General features: G+C 45.2%; 1 protein-coding gene across 1 annotated transcript in view; it reads right to left on the bottom strand.

The window, feature by feature from the left end:
- LOC130107250 (arf-GAP with GTPase, ANK repeat and PH domain-containing protein 1-like) overlaps positions 1 to 18,078 on the bottom strand; it is a 46,140-nt gene that overhangs the window by 14,021 nt on the left and 14,041 nt on the right. Inside the window, exons 8-17 of the mRNA XM_056273760.1 lie at positions 17,836 to 17,997; positions 9,187 to 9,270; positions 8,800 to 8,904; positions 8,526 to 8,680; positions 7,513 to 7,517; positions 7,039 to 7,164; positions 6,811 to 6,948; positions 6,433 to 6,492; positions 2,097 to 2,248; positions 587 to 677 (exon numbers count right to left, since the gene is read on the bottom strand). Coding sequence (XP_056129735.1) covers positions 587 to 677; positions 2,097 to 2,248; positions 6,433 to 6,492; positions 6,811 to 6,948; positions 7,039 to 7,164; positions 7,513 to 7,517; positions 8,526 to 8,680; positions 8,800 to 8,904; positions 9,187 to 9,270; positions 17,836 to 17,997 — 1,078 coding nt within the window. The remainder of the gene's footprint in view (positions 1 to 586; positions 678 to 2,096; positions 2,249 to 6,432; positions 6,493 to 6,810; positions 6,949 to 7,038; positions 7,165 to 7,512; positions 7,518 to 8,525; positions 8,681 to 8,799; positions 8,905 to 9,186; positions 9,271 to 17,835; positions 17,998 to 18,078) is intronic.

The raw sequence follows: 18,078 nt of genomic DNA, 5'->3' as shown, positions 1-18,078 counted from the left end.
CTGCATTTTGTGTTAACTTGTGTTATCTTTGTCTAATATTTAAATTTGTTTGATGATCTGAAACATTTAAGTGTGACAAACATGCAAAAAAATAAGAAATCAGGAAGGGGGCAAACACTTTTTCACACCACTGTAAGTGCTATAATGTGTTGATATAATTGCTATAATGTGTTGATATAATTGCTATAATATGTTGATATAATTGCTATAATATGTTGATAAAATTGCAATAATATGTTGATATAATTGCTATAATGTGTTGATATATTGCTATGAGTTGATTTAATTGCTATAATGTGTTGCTTGTTTTGTGCAAGAAGCAGCTGCTTTCTTTAAATTGAACATTAACTGTTTAAGTAGAAATATTCATATTTAATTCAGTAATTCAGATATTAAAGCGACACCCTTTGAAAAGGAACAAATGAAAGCTGGTGGGCAAGGCAAGGCTAGCTTGACTTGCTGCAGCATAAGAGGATGGAAACAACAACCGCCAAGTTTCACATGAAGAGCAGAAAATGGAGACGTACATGACCAGGCATGATGAACTGGAAGTAAACACAAACTGAAGGTGAAATGTGTTACTGACTTGGAGCATCACAGTCAACGCAGCTGTTGTTGCCCTTTGCGTTACGGATGGCCTGCAGAGCCACTGCTTCACTTTGGCTGTTCTTCCGAGCCTGTGGAGTGCACAGTACAGTACATCACGACAAAACCAGCGACAGGACCTCCGTGATGTCACCTGTCATTTTTATAGGGATAACTATGGGACTGTCTGCTGGGAGGGTTTGGATCCACTCGTCTCCACAAGGGTACGAGACATGGGCGCCTCCATAGCCAAATGGTTACAGCACATACCATATGACCTTCGTTGCATAGCATACCTCGCTCTCTCTCTCCCATTTTCTGTCTGCCTATCAATATCACTATAAAAAAATGCCAACAAAAAAACAAACCATCGAGACAGAAATGCATCATGGGATTGAGGTAATAACATTGTAGCCATTTTTATGGGCTAGCTGAAGGCTAAGCACACTCATGATGTACTTGGTCTTAGTCTCCCTTCTTCTTCTTTCGGCTTGTTCCCTGTTTCTCAGGGGTCACCACAGCAGATTTTATAGTTTCCATCGGTACCCTGTGAGGGCACAGCACCGATGGTGGCTGGGCCTCGACTGTTCCTGTAGGGAGCCTTGACCAGTCCGGTATGGTCTTGTCAATCTGCATAATGATTTGGCAAAATCTTATGTGGGATGCCCTTGCTGACACAACCACTATCCCTTTGAACTGGGGCACAGGTAAAGCGCTGGATGCCATCCCAGTGCACATGGACTTGGCCCATGCCTGTTGCCAGGGTCTTACTATTCTCATCAGTCTACCTATTCTCATTCCTCATTCCATTTCCCAACCACTCTGATCCTCAAACCTCGGTCTTTTATCCATCCCTCACTCCCACTGCAAAACAAAAGGTGACCACGCCTTTGCAGTTTTAGCCCCAAGCCTCCGGAACAATCTTCCTCGATCCATCAGATTTGCTGAATCTTTGGACTCTTTTAAGCGGCTTCTAAAAACCGTCTTTTCAGGCAAGCCTTTTATAGAGTCCCACCCCTGACTTCTGTTTTGTTTTCATTTTTAGCTTGGTCTGTTACTCCCTATGCCATGTTTTTATAGTCATTCAATTTATTTTATGTATTTATTTGTATTTTGTGTATGGAGTGTAAAGCACTTTGTAACTGTATGTTTTTAAAAGTGCTATATAAATAAACTTCTGCTTGCTATTCTCCCCAAAATGTTGATACCGAGCCACTCCATTAAGGTAAAGACCTCATTTAAAACTTTATTCTACCAAGCTACACGAGGAGATGTAGGGATGTAGTCAATGAATTTGTATCAACTTATTATCAATAATATGAATTTGAACCTCCCCATGGGGACGGTATACATGTTGTTCTTTCATTTTGACTTGAATATGTACACACACTCCTACTTACACTCCTACATGTTCTAAAAATGTAAAAGAGAGATTTTTTTCAGGAAGGGCTTGTAACTGCAAACAGAAGTCTGTATCATGTGTGTAGAAGGTCTCCATCGTGTTTTCTTACCTTGTTTTTGCTGCTCTCACAAAGCTGCAGGCTGGCCAGAATCTGACTCTCGATGGCCTGAACCCAGGAGTCCCTCTCCTCCACACTCTGGGCTTCAAAGTGCCACGTCTGTCCCGTGCTCGACACTATCAGGAAGTCAAAGTTATCCTCATCTAATGGAGAAGAACAAACACAGGCCGGCATCGAACCAAACATATGATCCAGGCAGTTTAAATGAACATCTCCTGCAGTGAATTTGCAAGAAGTACTTAAAGTTCACAACTACCAACAAATCTTATTTATGTAAACAGCAGACTTCTGAAATGATCAGCAGTCCAAAACAGGTCCAATGTAAATCATATAAAAACTTATTTAGAAAATGTCGGCAGATACATAGCCAACACCAGTGTACAATCTGCACTATGGACCAGACTGGGGGTCGATGGCAGTACTTCTGCTCAGAAGGAGTCGGAAGTTCAAAAGTATGAATTAAGAAATGCCTTGTTAACAGGTTTTACTAAAAAAGAATTTTTATGTCATTGTTGTAAGTAAAAAGAAAATGTAACATGACCAGGCATTTGCTTTTAATTTTTTGTAAACATTCATCATTGAAATATTTAGCTGGAAGGCAAACAAGAATCTTGAAATCACCAATATTATAACCAACGTCTACCTGGCCATAATTGAAGATGATGGACCTGGTGATGGAGGCTGAGTGCTCATGAATGACATTTTTCCACAATAAGGTATTGCTTATTATAGAAATAAAATCTTTTAACTGTGGTTTATTGAAGCCACAGTTAAAAAAAAAAAGATTTCTTGTATAAATGTTATCATCATCCCCTCTGAGAATCGCCCCCTTAATGTGGTGGAGGGGTTTGTGTGTCCCAGTGATCCTGGGAGCCACCATGTTCGAACATAAGGTAATTCATAAGTGTACTTGGTACCAGAACACCTTAGGCTAAAGATCAATGATAGACTTTGTGGTCGTATCATCAGATCTGCGGCCATATGCTTTGGACACTCAGGTGAAGAGAGGAGCAGAGCTGTCAACTGATCACCACCTGGTGGTGAGTTGGATCAGATGGAGGGGAAGGCTGCCGGACAGACCTGGCAAACCCAAACGTGCAGTGAGGGGGAACTGGGAACGTCTGGCAGAGGCCCCTGTCCATGAGGTCTTCAACACCCACCTCCAGAAGAAGTTCTCGTGTATCCCGTGGGAGGCTGGAGACATGGAATCTGAGTGGGCCATGTTCAAAGCCTCTATTGTAGATGCAGCAGGCAGGAGCTGTGGTCATAGGGTCATCGGTGCCTGTTGAGGCAGCAACCTAAGAACCCACTGGTGGACACCTTGGCGGTGAGGGAAACCGTCAGGCTGAAGAAGGAGGCCTTTCGGGCTTAGTTGGCCCGGGGTTCTCTTGAAGCAGCAGAGAGGTATCAGGAGGCCAGAAGGGCTGCAGCTTCAGCGGTCGCGGAAGCAAAAACTCAGGTGTGGGAGGAGTTCGGCGAGGCTATGGAGGAGGACTTTCGGTTGGCCTCAAGGAAGTTCTGGCAAACCATCCCGCGACTCAGGAAGGGGAAACAGGGCTTGACTCAGGCTGTGTTCAGCCAGGGAGGGGATCTGTTGACCCGGACTCGGGATGTTATCAGGCGGTGGAAAGAACATTTTGAGGAGCTCCTGAACCCAGCTAACACGTCCTAAGTGGAGGAGGTAGAGTCTGAAGATTCAGGGGAAGCACCACCCATATCCCTGGCAGAGGTCCCTGAGGAAGTTAAAAAGCTCCTCGGTGGCAAGGCGCCGGGTGTGGATGAGATTCACCCTGAGATGCTGAAGGCTCTGGACACTGTTGGGCTGTCTTGGCTGACATGCCTCTTCAGTGTCATGTGGAGGTCGGGGACAGTACCTGTGGAGTGGCAGACTGGGGTAGTGGTTCCCATATTTAAAAAGGGGGACTGGAGGGTGTGTTCCAATTATCGGGGCATCACATTGCTCAGCCTCCCTGGGAAAGTCTACTCTAGGATGCTGGAAAGGAGGCTCTGACTGATTGTCGAACCTTGGATCCGGAAGGAACAATGTGGATTCCGTCCTGGCTGTGAAACAATGGACCAACTCTTTACCTTTGCAGAAGTGCTGAGAGGCACATGGGAGTTTGACCAGCCAGTCTACATGTGTTTTGTGGACTTGGAGAAGGCTTATGACAGTGTACCCAGGGGCACACTGTGGGGGGTACTGTGGGAGTATGGGGTACCAGGGCAGTTGCTACAAGCCATCCGGTTCTTGTATAACCAATGTGAGAGCTGTGTCCACATTCTCGGCACAAAGTCAAACACATTTTCAGTTTATGTCGGACTCCACCAAAGTTGTCCCTTGTCTCCACTTCTGTTTGTGATATTCATGGACAGGATCTCAAGGTGCAGCCAAGGTGAGGAGTGTGTCCATTTTGGGTTCTTTGCAGATGATGTGGTTTTGTTGGCTTCATCAGAACGCGACCTCCAGTGTGCACTGGGACAGTTTGCAGCTGAGAGTGAAATAGCCGGGATGAGAGTCAGCACCTCCAAATCTGAGGCCATGGTTCTCTTCCCGGAAAATGGTGGATTGCTCCCTCTGGGTTGGGGATGAGTTGTTGCCTCAAGTGAAGGAGTTCAAGTATCTTTGGGTCTTGTTCACGAGTGAGGGTAGGATGGAGCGGGAGATTGACAGGCGGATTGGTGCAGCATCAGCAGTAATGCGGACGTTGTACCGGACCATTGTGGTGAAGAGGGAGCTGAGCTGGAAGGCAAAGTTCTCAATTTACCAGTCAATCTTCGTTCCAACCCTCACCTATGGTCATGAGCTTTGGGTAGTGACTGAAAGGGTGAGATCGCAGATACAAGTGGCTGAAATGAGTTTCCTTCATAAGGTGTCTGGGCTCAGCCTTAGAGATAGGGTGAGGAGCTCAGATATCCGGAGGGATCTCGGAGTAAAGCCGCTGCTCCTTCCCGTCGAAAGAAGAGAGTTGAGGTGGTTCGGGCATCTGATTAGGATGCCTCCTGGGCACCTTCCTTCGGAGGTTTTTTGGGCATGGTCAACTGGGAGGAGACCCCAGGGTAGACCCAGAACTCGCTGGAGGGACTACATGTCCAATCTGGCCTGGGAATGCCTTGGGATCCCCCAGGAGGAGCTGGAGGGCTTTGCTGGGGAGAGGTTAGGTCTGGAGTGCCCTACTTAGCTTGCTGCCACCGTGACCCGACCCCGGAGAAGCAGCTGAAGATAAATGAATGAATGTTATCATCATCTCCTGGACCAATCTGGAAAACAAGTTAAATGTCCTTAGAGTAAAAACCGATTTTTGAGAAACTCATTATGGTGCAAATCCAATATGGTGTAAATGAATGGTCCAGGAGGCAAACTGTTATGGCAAACATGAAAGGATGGATAGGTGTGGGAAATGTCTTGTCACTTAAATAAGCAGTGAGAAATAAGACTGGTTATTAAATATTTGACCTTTCAATCACAGCACCCCCTTGGGCCGGTCCGTTTCATTTTAGAAACGCTCATACACAGTGGTACTGTGATACTGGTGACCAGTCTGAAAATGGATCACTCCCAGAAGTTTTTTTTTTAATTCAGTCAGCCGTGTATGAGATATCATGCATGACATGTTTACAAAGAAGCAACTGATGGTGCCCCTACTTTGACAAAGGAGTTTAATTCTGAAAACGGGTGAAGAAATGGAGAGAAGAACATTCCCCCAGCATGTTTCAAACCCAGTCTGGGGTGTTTGAACCATCATGTATGACTACTGGCCAAGCACCTCAACAAGCTGACTCGCAACTAAATAAAGATGTGGAGACACACCCATTGCCCACCACATCCTCCCACTTTTCTCTCATTTTTTAAAGGGGGGTGGGGGGTGGGGTTGGGATCTACATAATGAGGACTGCTGCAGTGAAGGTTCCCAGGAGAGCAAGTTGAAAATACAGTCAAACATCATATTCTAGTAATGGCAGCATGTGGCTGAGATGAAATGCTCACAGGCGCTGAGAAAGACCATGTACACTGAGTAAAGATCAAAATAATAAATACACTGAGTAAAGATCAAAACAATAAATACACTGAGTAAAGATCAAAACAATAAATACACAGAGTAAAGATCAAAACAATAAATACACTGAGTAAAGATCAAAATAATAAATATGTGTGGACAGCAGTCAGTCAGCCGATGGACAGACATGGTTTAGCCATGCTATAACAAACCCACAATATTTTAGAATGCAATTTTTTGCGATGATGCCAGAAGCAAACCGGGTGACAGACAGACGGGCTGACGCCTGCATGGGACGCGAGGGCTGCAGGCTGAGAGAACAGCGTTAGTACCTGTCTTGTTTATGTTCCTCAAGCTACCAAAGCTTTTCAGTTTCCACATTCTGCGCTTGGCTATGGGGCACAACAGCACACGTCCAGGAAATGAAAAGAAGGGAGAAAAAAGAACAGTGGTAGACTGAGGGAAAAGGATACAAGCGATACACTCCATCATCCATCCATCCATCCACTCATCCATCCATCCGTCCGTCCATCTATCCAGCCACCCATCCATCATCCATATATCCATCCACCCATCCATCCATCCATCCATCCACTCATCCATCCACCCATCCATCCATCCATCCTGCTTTCTCTACTTAGATGTTATCGTTATCATGAAGTACACTGTGTAACACCGTCACATGTTCAGGAAACCAGACAAATCTTTACCATCTGCTTGACCGATGGTTGCATCCCATTTCTGGTTCATGCTCTTCTTCCTTCTGTGTTTTTTCCTATCAGTTGTCGGAGAAGAAGGACCTACGTCTTTAGTTGAGGAAGAGCTGGACACGCCCTCAACTGCAGAGTCTAGTAACACAAATCACACAAAGCACAGAGTTAACTAATGCTGTGTAATGACCACGGAGCACAGTGTCCACCTTTAGTCTCTTCTCTCACCGATGCTTGGGGGATTGGTACTGATTGTGGAATGACACCGCTGAACTGTTTTAGTTCCCCTTAAGAACAGTGCACCACCGAGTCCTTCCATTTTCTCCACCTGCAGGAGGCCGGCGCTCACGGGGACTAGGAAAGTAAAGGAAGAACATGCTAACCATGGTGCACAGCATAAAGGAAAAGCACTAAAAACAAACAACCGAGCCACCATGGTTGTGACTGACATACAATACTTAATGGCAGAAGTAAATCTGGTCGCCTATGAGGACGAAAGATGGCAAAAACAGACAAAACAAAGTCGTAAAGGGACACAGCGATTACCACTTTTCTTTCACCAACCCTTGAAAAACATCTGACCTCCCACACAGTGGTTTTATCCTCTCTGAGGGTACTTCACTTTCCCTTGAAAAAAATCATTCTGTCATAAAATGTGTCCTCTTCTCGAAGTCCTCAGAAAGCCAGAGAAGCGTGTGCAGCCAGGCCTACTGGGCTGCGGCTCAAACTGCGCCACACTGCCCTGAAACATGACAGCTGTCACTACCTGCTTCTAATTCTAAGAGTTCTGACCCAAAATGTCATGACACACTATCCATCCACCCATTACCCACCCTGCTTACCCTGCTCTCACGGTTGCGGGGATGCTGGAGCCTACCCTAGCAGTCACTGGGCAGCAGGTGGGGAGACACCCTGGACAGGCCGCCAGTCATGAGACACTGTCTTATTAAAATAGAACAAGCTTCCTCACCTAAACCCTTAAGTGTCTCTTTTGAGGGGTTTATATGCCAAATCACGGCTTTTCTTCTTCTTTTTTTTTAACCCCCTCCCCCCCTTTTTTTCTCCCCAGTTGTATCCGGCCAATTACCCCACTCTTCCGAGCCGTCCCGGTCGCTGCTCCACCCCCTCTGCCGATCCGGGGAGGGCTGCAGACTACCACATGCCTCCTCCCATACATGTGGAGTCACCAGCCACTTCTTTTCACCTGACAGTGAGGAATTTCACCAGGGGGACGTAGCGCGTGGGAGGATCACGCTATTCCCCCCAGCTCCCCCCCCGAACAGATGCCCCGACCGACCAGAGGAGGCGCTAGTTCAGCGACCAGGACACATACCCACATCCGGCTTCCCACACACAGACCCGGCCAATTGTGTCTGTAGAGACGCCCGACCAAGCCAGAGGTAACACGGGGATTCGAACCAGTGATCCCCATGTTGGAAAGCAACGGAATAGACCGCCATGCTACCCAGACACCCCAACAATTGTCTTTTAAACAGGTGTAACATGTAACATGTATAACATTTAGGAACAGCCTATTTCTAAATGGGCCTGGCGTTGTAAAACTCTCGTGAGAAAGCTCGTTCTGTTCTGTATGAATGGGAAAGCAGGTATTTGGGAGGGAACGTGCATGTGCAAGTTAAAGTCCTCATATCCTGTCATGGTGTTGAATACAACCCGCAGGGTGGTTATTCTTTGACCTGGACTGACATCCCCACCTTCCCCCCTTAGGTACCTGTAGATCTTTGACCCTACCATTGAGCCCAACTGGAGGACCACAGGCAGGTACAGCACGTGGTGGCCGCTTCCCTGGCACCTTCACAGTTACCCGGACCAGGTCTATCTCCTTCCTGGGGGCATTCTGCATGTAGTCCTGAAAAGCCAATCATCAGCAATCACAACCGACCACTCAGTGACTGGCCCTGATTTTTGAAGGCATTTCACAGAGAGCAGCTGGCCTGTATGTGGACAGATGTTACTGCACTGACTCACATTTACACTGGAATGATAGGACAGCATGCCATCACTGGACAGTGTGACATATTTCTTCTTCCACTCTTTGTTGATCGAGTTCCCGCTGCGCTTCAGTAAGATACTCTGGTGGAGGTGATGGAAGATAGGAGAAGTGCTCTTTTACTAATTTCCTGTACAGCCATCTCAAAATATTTTGGCCATCTGATTAGAAAAGCCAGCATACCCTTGCCTTGCCAAAAGAAGTACGATCTACTCATCTGGCCAGTATCAGAGAGCCTAACCCTTCATCTCTTTACAAAATTAACTTGTCTGTACACATCTAACCTACGGTCTATGTGGGACGCTCTCCGAGACAGGAGACCACACATATCATGTGCCTTTCTGAAGGTCATTCACCTACTCTACCTGTTTTATGGGGATGGCACGTCCGCTGCCCATATCCCCCTTAGCATCTGCGCTCCTTCTGTTTGAATCACTACCTCTGCGGCTCTGGGCAAAAAGCAGAGAAACAATAATCAATAAAGAGCAGCCATTGTAGTGAGCTTGCTGACATCTACTAGTTAAAACCATGTAAAGTTTAAAAGCAGGGCAGGCTGGTCTTGGTACTCTGTGATCTTAGCATAGCAGGTTAAACACAGTAGATAATGATGCAGTACATAATAATAACATTAGTAATGGATCTGTTTGATGAACCAGCACTGACAGTACTACTGACAAATATTAGTGCTGGCTCTGTCTGTCTGTCTGTCAATGCAATCTAACAGAGTCGTTAATAAGGTTATTAGCTGCAGCTGTGTTTATCCTGCTATGCTTAGATCACAGACAGGGTATCTGCAGGTTTCAGTACGTTGAATTTAAGACTTTTTAAGACCTTTTTAATGCCACTTGGAACGGAATTTAAGACCAAAATCTACAACAAAATATATACATATGGTTGGTAAGACCTAACGCCCAACAGCTGAATATTTAAACATTTGATTGGCGCGAGTGCAGTTTTATCGAAATGGTTAAACAAATGTATATTTTGTGACACGCTGATGTTGTAACCGCATTTCTTGACGTTCAGACCGAATATTTAAACATTTGATTCGCCGAATTTCGCGCGATTGCAATCAGATAAGCTGAAGTCCTCCTCCATGTTGAAAAAGCTGCCAGAAACTACACGCTGCTGTGATTGGTTGGTTTGCTGTGAGCATTGGATGACAAAACAACGAATCACAGCAGAGCGCGCAGCGGAGGTCCCTCCCCCCTCCCTCCGGACGATCCATTCTAACATCAACCTTTCTTCTTCTCTCGGCGGCCATTTTGCCACGACTTAGTTAGCGTTTGTCCGCCAAATTCTATATAGTCCATGGGCCAGAGCCCAAAATTTCCTATTTCGGTACACTCAAGGTGGCAAAACTTACTTATAATTTTTGAAAGGATCCATGTCTGTAGATGATAGCTGATAACTGTATCACAGTTATCAGCTCATGAAGTTAACCACCCCCTAAAGTAAATTGCATTTTAGACGCTGGTGCATATCCTGGTTTAGCCTCATGGTCAGGACATTTTTCAATGTTCTATAATATTGTCTTTGGTATCATTTTAAAGGGACCTTCTTAGCTTTCATTCAAGCCCTGTTGTGGATATTTCTCACAAATATAGAGGTCACTTGAGCTCTTCAACCCGTCAATAACACACATCTTTCTGCAATGTTCGCCTAAACTATATACTTTCTTTTAGCCCTGTGGCATCTAGGAATATCAGGGACACAAAACACAAAAACTGGAATACTCACAGGACTGTAAAGATTCAGGAAATGTATAATATACCCATACTATTTCATTGTGTGAGGTGATTGTGAACCTTAAATTAGAAGGGCATTATTACTAAGAAACTAACTAGACCAAAGCCAGTTAGTCCATGGGTCAGACCAGATATCGATATCACCCAAGGTGACACAACTTCACTGGTGCCATTTTATTTGGTACACTAACGGAAGTAAAATAATACATGATAACCTTTCCAAATGAGCAGCTATTTCATTTTTCTTTCAGGAAACCTGTTTCTGTGCCTCTCACAACTGTGTATTTGCCCAGATTTTTACAAATATAGCATTTCAACACCCCTGGTACTGATTAGCCTAGCTTAAACTCTGGGACAGTTCTTAGTTGGCCAACAACCAAGGATAACCAGTACTGTGTACTTCCATTCATTGTGCTAAGCTAGGCTAACGTGCAGCCAGATAGCTTTCTACTAAACACATATAGAGGAAACTGGTATCTATCTTCTTGTCTCACTCTGGAGAAGATTGTAAGCTAATTTCCCATAATGTTAGCATGTTCTTTTAATGTATATGTTAATATGATTAGTTAAAGTGGCTACTTTCATCTTGTGTTGATTTTAGCGGCCTCATGTGGACAAAATACAGCTGTTGCATAGCAACTAGGTAATGTATCTATTTGTGGCTATGTAAGATAAATAATGGTAATATGACACTGGTGAAGCAAAGTAAACTTTGTTTTAGTAGTGTTCATACACCTAAGTTACATGTATTTGTTTGTATGTGGCAGGTGAAAACTGACTGAATATGGTCACTGGTGAACAAGCAAGTTTTTACCCAATACCAAAGCGCCCACGGGTGGAGTGCATTATCCACTGTTCTGATGATACAGATAAGCTGGTTTCACTACAAAGTGTCGACTCATGGAGAACTCTGCTCAGGGCAGCTCAGATACGAAATCATGCACCAGTTTTGAAACTGGCAAAAGACATTCCTGAGGGACAGATTCCAGCAATCTACTACCACAGAAAGTGTCGCAGTATCTTCACTATGAAGCAAATTCTTGATGGCCTCCTTGCAAAAGAAAAGAAAAGTTGTGTCTCTGCTGAAGAGAAACAATCTAAGAGAGTAGCTCGACATGCTCCAAGTACATCTAGGACTTATGATGCAGAGTGCATATTTTGTCAGAAAAACAGCAAATATTCCAAGAGACAGAATACGAGAGAAGTACTGGTGCAGTGTCGAGAACTGCGAGCTGATGCAAAGATCAGGAGTGCAGCCACAAAGAAAAGGGACAGCAGAATCCTTGCCATTGTGAGTAGAGACCTTGTAGCAGCTGAAGGGCACTACCACAGGTCATGCTATAGACTTTACACCAAAGAAGAGGTTTCCAAAGGAGAGGTTGCCAGCAATGAAGATGATGATGCTGCAGCCCAGTATGAAGCTGCTGTGAATAAGGCATACAATGAGCTGTTCCTCTTCATCAGGATGGAGCTTTTTGGCAATCCTCAAGTGATGACAATGACTGATCTCTCTTCTAGACTGGTAGCTTCAATGAACTCCCAAGGCATTGCCCAAGTCAAGGAATCAACCAAGAAGCACATAAGGCGAAACCTGGAGAGTGAGTTTGCTGGAGCCTTGCAGATATTCCCTGATGAGAAAGGAAAATTCCTCCTCTATCCCGATAACTTGTCCATGAGGGAACTTGCCAAAGAAAATCAGTCTCTCAAAAGGGAGCTGCAGACCCTGAAAAGTGTCAGTGCACAAGATGTTATAGCCAAAGCAGCCATCAAATTGAGAGCAGACATTAAAAGTCAAGATGTTCCTCAAACCTGGCCGCCTGAAGTCAAACCAGAAGCAGAATGTCCTACCATTCCAGAGTCGCTCATTATCTTCCTGTACTCTCTACTCACAGGCTCAAATGATCCTGATCATGCATCCCAGAGAGTGCAGTGCCTTCTGCAGTCATTTGGCCATGACATAGTATATGCAGTGACATGTGGAAATACCAAGCCTTCCAAGCACATTGTTCTGCCATTCAGTGTCAAATCGTTGACAGGAAATGTAGAGTTGATAAACATCCTCAACCGACTTGGTCACAGTGTGTTCTATTCACAGATGGAAGAGATCAACACTGCCCTGTGTCTCCAGAAACTCTCATCATCAGGGAGTGGCATTGCCCTTCCAGCTAACATCCATCCTGGCATATTCACAACTTTAGCCTGGGACAATATCGACCGTCTTGAAGAAACTGTCAGTGGTGAGGGAACATCTCACAGAGTCAATGGGATTGCTGTGCAAGCAAAGCCAGTCAACCCACTTCCTGTCCAACCCATGCCCACTGTTCCCAAAACAAAGAAGAGAAGCATTGATGGACCCCCACCAATGTTACCAACTTACAATGCTGGACAACGGGTAGGGCCACCACAAAGCAAAAAGTCAGATGCCGATACTGCAGCCAATACTAAGCTTGCCAGAGAGAAAAACCTTCTTTGGGTCCTAGCACGCATGTCACAACAAGAAGAACAGTCAGTCAGCAGCTGGACAGGCTTCAACATCCTGACTCGAGGAAAGATGACGGTCATCCCCGACAATATAGGCCATCTCCCTACCATCAATGCTCCAGCGACACAAATGTCTACTGTCAACGAGGTGCTTAACCAGTCACTGAGCATCATGCAGTGCTTAGGCCTGAGGAAGATTGTCTGTGTCTTTGACCAAGCCCTGTATGTGAAGGCTGTCGAGATCACATGGAAACACCATGACAAGTTCCATGATATCATCGTTAGGCTTGGGGTATTCCACACCATCTGCACACTGCTGGCAATAATAGGAAAGCGTTTCCAAGATGCTGGACTCAAAGACCTCTGCATTGAGTCTGGCATGATTGCAGAAGGCTCAATTGCTGGTGTTATGGATGGCCGCAAGTACAACAGGGCAGTGCGACTACACAAGCTCCTGTATGAGGCTCTCATGCGACTGACCTTGAATGGTTTCCTGTCCTGGTTGGAAGAAACTCACAGGAATGACATGGTTCACCTGAATGAGACACTGAAGACCATTGACAGCCTTGGGAAAGAAGTCTCACAACATGCTTTGAAGGAGGTCCTCGAGAACAGCTCTTGTACACGCATCATGGATCTATTTGAAGTCTACCGTGAGTTCCTTAGAGGTGGAAACGGCAGCCTCTCGAACTTCTGGATGTCCTATTTGGACATGGTTGAAATCTTGTTGGGGCTCATCCGAGCATCCAGAGAGGGAGACTGGATGCTACACTTGGCTAGCATTCGAGCAATGATCCCATGGTGCTTTGCTTATGACAGGATGAATTATGCACGCTACCTCCCCTACTACTACGCCCAGATGTCTGAGCTGCCCATCACACACCCAGATGTGTACACAGAATTCATGGAAGGAGGCTTCTCAGTCCAACTGGGCTCCACCAATCCCTTTGGCCGAATCCCTGTTGACCAAGCTATAGAAGAAACGGTGAACAAAGACACCCAAACAGCTGGAGGGACAAAGGGATTTAGCTTGAAGCCAGGAGCTGTGACCAAATATTATCTCACAGCTGAGTATAGAAGCATGTACCTCAGACAGCTGAGAGACCTGACAGGTCAAGGCAGGTGCAAATGGTCTCATCCAGATCTACAGAGTCCAAGGATCAAGAGAGATGAAGCAGATGTCCAGTCTCTCATGGACCTTATGAAGAATAACTGGCTCAATCCTATGTCCCCTGATGAGATTGATTTGGTTAGCCTCTCCACTGGCAACATGGCTCCACCTGATGTGACCATAGATCTCTTGAGAGCTCTTGAGAAAGGAGAAGAGGCCTACCAAGCATTCCAGCAAACAAGGTTAGATGCAGACCCACCACCTGTGAAATTCCACGACAAGATGACCAAGCAAAGTCTGAAAACATTCTCCAATGTCAGCACAAAACAAGCTCATGGAAAGAAAGCACAGGATGTGGTTCTGAAGGCAGATGGAAACCTTTTCAGTCACATTATCCTGGTGGCTGAAAGCAGGAAGGTGAATCTGAAGGATGTCCTTGCCTACCCATTGGGCCCACTACCATAGGCACTGGCAAATGCTGATGGGTCCTTACGAAAAACAAACAAGGCTGCACTTGCCAGAGAGCTTGAAAAGAATGTATCTCCTGCAGAAGACATCCCAATCCCATCTACTTCCATCATTGATGGGATGAGCCTGGTCCAAAAAATGAATGGCAACAACAAAACCTTTGCACAGGTGGCAGAGTCAGCCTTGACCCAGGTCCTCCATGAGGGAGCACAGAGTGGGAGGATTGATGTTGTTTTTGATGTCTATCACCAGACTTCGATCAAAGATGCTGAACGACTGAACCGGGGTGGAGACATCACTCTCCAGTACAAGAATCTTGCAGGGGGACACCACGTCCAGCAGTGGAGAAAATTTCTGTGCAGTTCCTCCAACAAGACCAGTCTCATCAAGTTTCTGGTGGAAGAGTGGAAACTCCCACGATACAGAGCTATGCTGCATGGCAAGGTGTTGTACATGACCTGTGAGGAAACCTGCTACAAGTTGACAGAAGATGGGTGTGAGGAAGCAGCAGAACTGCACTCCACACATGAAGAAGCTGACACCCGTCTGCTCCTGCATGCATTGCATGTAGCAAATGCGGGCTCAAAGTCAGTTATCATCACAGCTGAGGACACTGATGTCATGGTGCTTTGTCTTGGCTTCCAGAAGGACATCACCTGTCCCATCTACCAGAAGTGTGGGACTCAGAACCGCACACGGTTTGTCGACATCACCAAACTGGCAAGTTCACTTGGAGACAGCATCTGTGACAGCCTAATTGGCTTACATGCCTTCACAGGCTGCGGCACTGTCAGTGCATTCGCTGGTCGAGGGAAGCTGAATGCCCTGAAGATAGTGAGAAAGCACACTTCCTGCCAAGAGACTTTTAGTCAACTGGGACAGACATGGAATGTGAGTGATGAGCTGTTCCAGAAAATTGAGCAGTTCACCTGTCGGATGTATGTTGCTAATAGCAGCACTGCTGAGGTGAACAAACTGCGTTACCAGCTCTTCTGCACCAAAAGGGGAGAGGTTGAGTCCAGCCAGCTGCCACCATGTAGAGACTGTCTCTTTATGCATGTTCAACGAGCCAACTATCAGGCAGCAATATGGAAGTGCTGTCTGCAGGCTAACCCTGTGGTGCCAAGCCCTACTGAGTATGGATGGACAGACGATGAAGGCAAGCTGGCCATTTACTGGATGCGCTCCCCACCTGCACCAGATGTGGTCTTGGAAATGCTAACATGCAAGTGTGTGCATTCATGCAAAATGCCAAGCTGCATGTGCCTGTCAAATGGACTTCCATGCACAGACATGTGCAGGTTACAGACCTGCAGTAACCAAAAACAGCAGGATGGTCCAGAACTGGACTTTGAACTTGGGGAGTCAGATGATGAGAGAAACGAGCAGCTTGATGAATGACAGTGTGATGATTCTGATGGTATTACTGTGGTAGTAGTCTATTGATGCACAGGATGTTGATTCTGGACTTGGTTACCCAGAGCTTGATAACAATAATGTAACCATATTCACATATACCCATTACCCTACCCATTACCATTACATATACCCACTAATGATATGGGATTACATGTATCATTGACTAAGTATATGTAAATGTCAATGTTGTTTAAAATATTAAAATAGTTCATTACCTCACTATGGTATTCCTTTTTATCATGTATTTTGATTGTGTATTTAAACAAATGTATAGAGACCAGTTTGTGACCTAACTGGCTTTGGTCTAGTTCTCATTTAAGGCTCACAATCACCTCACACAATGAAATAGTATGGGTATATTATACATTTCCTGAATCTTTACAGTCCTGTGAGTATTCCAGTTTTTGTGTTTTGTGTCCCTGATATTCCTAGATGCCACAGGGCTAAAAGAAAGTATATAGTTTAGGCGAACATTGCAGAAAGATGTGTGTTATTGACGGGTTGAAGAGCTCAAGTGACCTCTATATTTGTGAGAAATATCCACAACAGGGCTTGAATGAAAGCTAAGAAGGTCCCCTTTAAAATGATACCAAAGACAATATTATAGAACATTGAAAAATGTCCTGACCATGAGGCTAAACCAGGATATGCACCAGCGTCTAAAATGCAATTTAGTTTAGCGGGTGGTTAACTTCATGAGCTGATAACTGTGATAGAGCTGCCACTCAGGAATGGTTATCATACCAAAATATCATCTACAGACATGGATCCTTTCAAAAATTATAAGTAAGTTTTGCCACCTTGAGTGTACCGAAATATCGTCTGGCCCATGGACTAATATAGGCTATACCATTTAGCAATTAACCGCTCAGTAAAACCAACATCGGTATTCTTTTCGATAACTAGTTGCATTAATATTACCTACAACCGTGAGTTGCAGGTAATATTGCCATGGTATCGCATCATCCAGGTCATTTATTTGTCTATGGGGTTACATATTTGTTTTAATTACAGGGAATAGCATGCTATAGCTAACAGGTGCGGCTGATACGAACCTGGAATTCATGAAAATAGCACGTGGTGGAATGAATAAGTACCGTATAAGTGTCAAATATTATCTTATGTCAGTTTAGGTGTTCAATAGATTTCTCGTTCGTTTTAAAAGGCGTTATTTTATTATTTTTGCGGAGCTGCCGGAACGTGACTTACCACTGCTCAGAATTTTCCTCTCTGCTGTGGATTTCCGGTTTCCAGAGGCTTCTGTAAGCGATTCTATCTGACCAATAGACGTCACTGGCTGAACACGTTTATGCATTGCACCATAGAACGGTCTATTTACAACCTCACATTAGCTGCAGCGGGAAAAGCAGCCAACTCTGGTCACGACTGCAAGTAGTCACCAGAATGACTCGCGCTCTGTTCGCAACCCAAGCTACATTCATCTTTGCACAACACAAACGAAGAAGAAGAAATAGTCCTCTCCAGGACAGTTCTTTTTTAAGACCTTTGAGTAATGAATTTAATACAATTTTCCGACATTTTTAATGAATTTAAGACATTTTAAGGCCTTTGATTTAGATACATGAATTTAAGACTTTTTAAGGATCCGCGGACACCCTGCACAGAGTACCAAGACCAGCCTGCCATGTTTTTAACCTCTACATGGTTTCTAACCAGTAGATGTCAGCAAACTCACTACAACGGTCTAGGATTGGTTCATCTGTAAAACAGAGCAGTCAGAGGAACATGTTAAGAATGGGAGGGGGTAGTAACAGAACCGTGTGTACTGCAAAGCGGGTGGTCCGTCTCCGTGAAGAGCCGCGGACAGAGCCAGGGGTGGCACCATCTTGTCTCTCCCCTTTGGTCATTCTGGAGATCTCCTTATGAGTGATCACAGGGGTGGAGGGCAGAGAGGAGGAATAGTCGCTACTCTGACCTCCATTACTGGCCTGCAGAGAGGAAAGGGTGGGTGTGAGCAGGGGATGGGGTGGGGACAGGTGGTAACAGGTGACCAGAACAGAGAAACAGCC

This window comes from Lampris incognitus, chromosome 2 (genome assembly GCF_029633865.1).
Source record: "Lampris incognitus isolate fLamInc1 chromosome 2, fLamInc1.hap2, whole genome shotgun sequence".
NCBI classification, from domain to species: Eukaryota; Metazoa; Chordata; class Actinopteri; order Lampriformes; family Lampridae; genus Lampris; species Lampris incognitus.
Note: the sequence above shows the minus strand (reverse complement) of the source record. Positions and strands in the feature narration are given on the sequence as shown.